Genomic DNA, 3,698 nt, shown 5'->3' with positions numbered 1-3,698 from the left:
GATCTCCGTGTGAAGATCAGGAAGGAATGGAAGGCTCACCTGAGCTGGTGGTGTATGGCAGGGGAGAAACCGATCGCCAAGCCTACCGCGAGCGGTCTCTCCTCTAGCGCGTCGCCATGGCAGCTACAGCCTGTTGGCGGCGCGCTCCACAACATCCACCAGGTCTGCATACACGGGGCAGGGTGGCTGAGAGGGTTCAGGATCTACCTGATTATAAACCTCCTCAGCCATCTCCTGCTCGTCCTGAAGAGCAGCAACTGCAGGAAACCATTGGTGCCTGCAGTTCGCCCTCGTCAGCCGTCAAATCATTTGAGAGGTTTACAGGACTCTCAAGATGATCGATGAGCTCTATCTGGAAGCCCATGATGCAAGTCGCCGCTCTGCCTCGGCACGAGCGGGACCACGCGGACCAGACGTTGAACCGCCTTCACTCGAGAAGAGGGCCAGACGAGAGCGGAGCGTTTTAAGAGAAAAACGCTCACAGTTCAAACAGAGGATTCCCTCGAGAACCTCTCGTGCGCGCTCTTCTCCCAGGCAGGAAAAAAAAAACACACTCGTGTGCTGTACATTTCATTTTCTTACCGTCTCATTGAGTAGCGTTTTCAAACAGACAGTCCCTGAAGACGATGAGATGATTTGTCATGTTTGCAAGGCGCCCCTTTATACTTCCAGGTCGCACGTTAATCATTCACGCTAATGATTCACGGGCTGTCGCCGGTCAATATGATTGACGTGATTTGATAGTGATTTCAGACACCTGTCACGCCTGAGGCGTTCCCCATAACGTCGTTGACGTATTGTTGAGTTCCCTTCGAAAGGGAACTTAATATGACAGCAATTTGCCACATTTCTACAGTAATATTGTAATTAAATATATTTCGAATCTAAAAATGAAATGCTATAAAAACAATTGGAGCAACCACAGCTGATTCCTATTGTATCTGTATCGGTGAATGGTGTGTATAAATTCTTGTATTTTGTAATTACTGTAGTCTCTGCAAAAAAAAAAAAGACATAAAATATATTGAAGCATACTGCATCATGTCTGATTCATTCCAGTAAAATATATTGGAGTGAATTCTAAACAGAGAGGTGTGCTTGTTTTACAAAAGAAAACATTGTATAATGCTACCTGTTGTTAGTGTTTTTTAGGTCATTGTTTTGTGGGTGACAAAGTTTGTTTGTTGTCTGTCAACCTTTGCTAGTGTGATGGAAGAATATGTTGATTTGAGACATGTATGAAGTGATATGGTAGTTTTAGTGCATTTTGAAAGTGAAATGAACTGCTGTGCCGAGCTGAAAGTTGGTTTGGAGAACTGTGTGAAGAGTTTTGAAAAAGTGACCTAAGTATTGAGAAATGTGTCCTAGCGACTGTAAAAAAACTGTAAAATCTGCTCATATAGAAGCAGGACAAGAAGAAACTCTTCACCTACAAACTAGCACAAACACACATTCACTGTATATCCACCCTCACATACAAGATATCTGTCCAAAAAAACAAAACAGCAGGTTTCAGTTTGACTCATAAGATGGACTTCTTTAAAACTGGGACTGTGAAATCAGACATGGATTTTAACTTTAACTTACTTTAAATACTTTTTCTACTTTTTCTCATTATAATTGAGAACTGAATAAACATACACAACAATTTTAAATCACTTTCTATTTTACAATATAATGTAGTTTTTATTGGACATATGTATATATAGCATGTGCATATGTGTGTGTGTGTGTGTGTGTGTGTGTGTGTGTGTGTGTGTGTGTGTGTGTGTGTGTGTGTGTGTGTGTGTGTGTGTGTGTGTGTGTGTGTGTGTGTGTGTGTGTGTGTGTGTGTGCATAGGAGGGTCAGACAGAGGGGAGGATTCACAAGCTTGTGTTTATTAAGATCTGTTATGCTTTCATTGATAGCCTTATTAGATTAGACATTTCACTGAACAGCTGAAAATGTTTCACGTGTTTGTTTTGCTCTGTTTGTGCTTCTGCCGTCTGATCGGTAAGTTATAAAAATATTTGTGACATTTATTTACATTTCAGAGTAAAAAACTCCTGTGGCGGTTCAAATTAGATTATTTTCATCCACTCATACTGAGATCAAATCTCTCTTGTTGTTTTAGAAATGTTGTTTTCAATGATTACAAATGCAAATTCTCCTCAAGCAATTTAAAAAAAAAAAACATTTTTAATTATTCTGCAGTAATGATAAACAACTACAAATATAATGGAAATTCAATCATAATACATTCAATATATCCATATAATTTAACTTGTACTTTCAAGCAGTAATTCATTTAACATATCATTTTGATTTTGTTTTACACCAAATAATTTTAAAACACATTAAAGATCTAATTCATTTATGTGACTTTTCATTTAGTTTGGTGTCTCTGCTGCTGTTAAAGGTTACAAACTGATCTCAGGCTTTCTAAACCAACATGAGCATTAATCTGAAAACCTGTTCATGTTCATCAGGTGTGTTTGCTGCCGAAACAAACGAAATACAGTCAGTGTCAGTGATGGTTGGAGATTCTGCCACTCTAAACACTGATGTTACTAAAATACATGAAGACGATGACATATTGTGGAAATATGGAGCTGAAAACTCTCTGATAGCTAAAATCAGCAAAGAGAACCGAGTCTTCTCCACATATGATGATGTTCCTGATGGGAGATTCAGAGACAGACTGAAGCTGGATCATCAAACTGGATCTCTGACCATAACAAACACCAGAACTGAACATGCAGGAGTTTATCAACTAGAGTTAAATGGAGCGAAACTGACATCAAAAACATTCATTATTTCTGTCTATGGTGAGATAATTTGTCCTGTCCTTCAGTTATACTTATTAAATTAACTTCTTCAGTACCAAATGTTTAAGCATGTCCATATTTCTCATGTTTTCCAGCTCGTCTGCCTGTACCTGTCATCAGCAGAGACTCCTCAAATTGCTCTTCATTTTCTTCTTCATCAAATTGCTCACTGGTGTGTTCATCAGTGTTGAATGTGAGTGATGCGACTCTCTCCTGGTACGCAGGAATCGGTGTATTGTCCAGCATCAGTGTGTGTGATCTCAGCATCAGTCTCTCTCTACCTCTGGAGGTGGAATATCAGGATAAAAACACCTACAGCTGTGTTCTGAACAATCCCATCAGCAACCAGACCACACATCTGGACATCAACACACTCTGTCACACATGTGCAGGTGCGGTTGACATCAACAAATTTCAGTGCTGATATTAGCATTTATCAGGTACCACAGCACTGATATTTAAAGTCAGAGCTGTAATTAGTGTTCATTGACTGATCTGATCTCAGTTTGATGTGTATATTCCTCAGACTCTGTCCACTGTTGTGGTCCTACTGAAGCTGTGATCCGATTGGTCCTCTCTGCTCTGGTGGGCGTGGCTACTGTGATTGTTCTACTTTATGACATCAGATCCAGAAGAGCTAAACAAGATCAAGCACATATTCACACATTGGGACAGTAAATGATGATGTAATTTCTCATTCTCAACCTTTTCAATAATGTATTAATCTTCATTTTTTATATTAATCTGGTGGTACTGATGTTTATTTATTGCCACCTTTATAAAAAAAAATATCCCTCTCTGAGGTTCAAGATTCTCACTCCATTACATTTCATTTTGTTATTTTTCGGATCCTCAAGACAAAAAAAAAAAAAAATTGGGGGAGGTGGGAT

At 39.3% G+C, this 3,698-nt stretch overlaps 1 protein-coding gene across 1 annotated transcript; it reads left to right on the top strand.

The window, feature by feature from the left end:
• Positions 1-2,432: 2,432 nt before the first annotated feature.
• Positions 2,433-3,486, top strand: LOC143736367 (SLAM family member 5-like). The gene is made up of 3 exons (XM_077227106.1): positions 2,433-2,808; positions 2,904-3,200; positions 3,335-3,486. The coding sequence occupies exons 1-3, from the start codon at positions 2,433-2,435 to the stop codon at positions 3,484-3,486; spliced, it is 825 nt and encodes a 274-aa protein (XP_077083221.1).
• The last annotated feature ends 212 nt before the right edge of the window (positions 3,487-3,698 follow it).

Source organism: Siphateles boraxobius, unplaced genomic scaffold, assembly GCF_051911475.1.
Source record: "Siphateles boraxobius isolate OS27281-9 unplaced genomic scaffold, OSU_SipBor_1 13, whole genome shotgun sequence".
Taxonomy (NCBI): Eukaryota; Metazoa; Chordata; class Actinopteri; order Cypriniformes; family Leuciscidae; genus Siphateles; species Siphateles boraxobius.
This window is presented reverse-complemented; position numbering and strand designations above follow the sequence as displayed.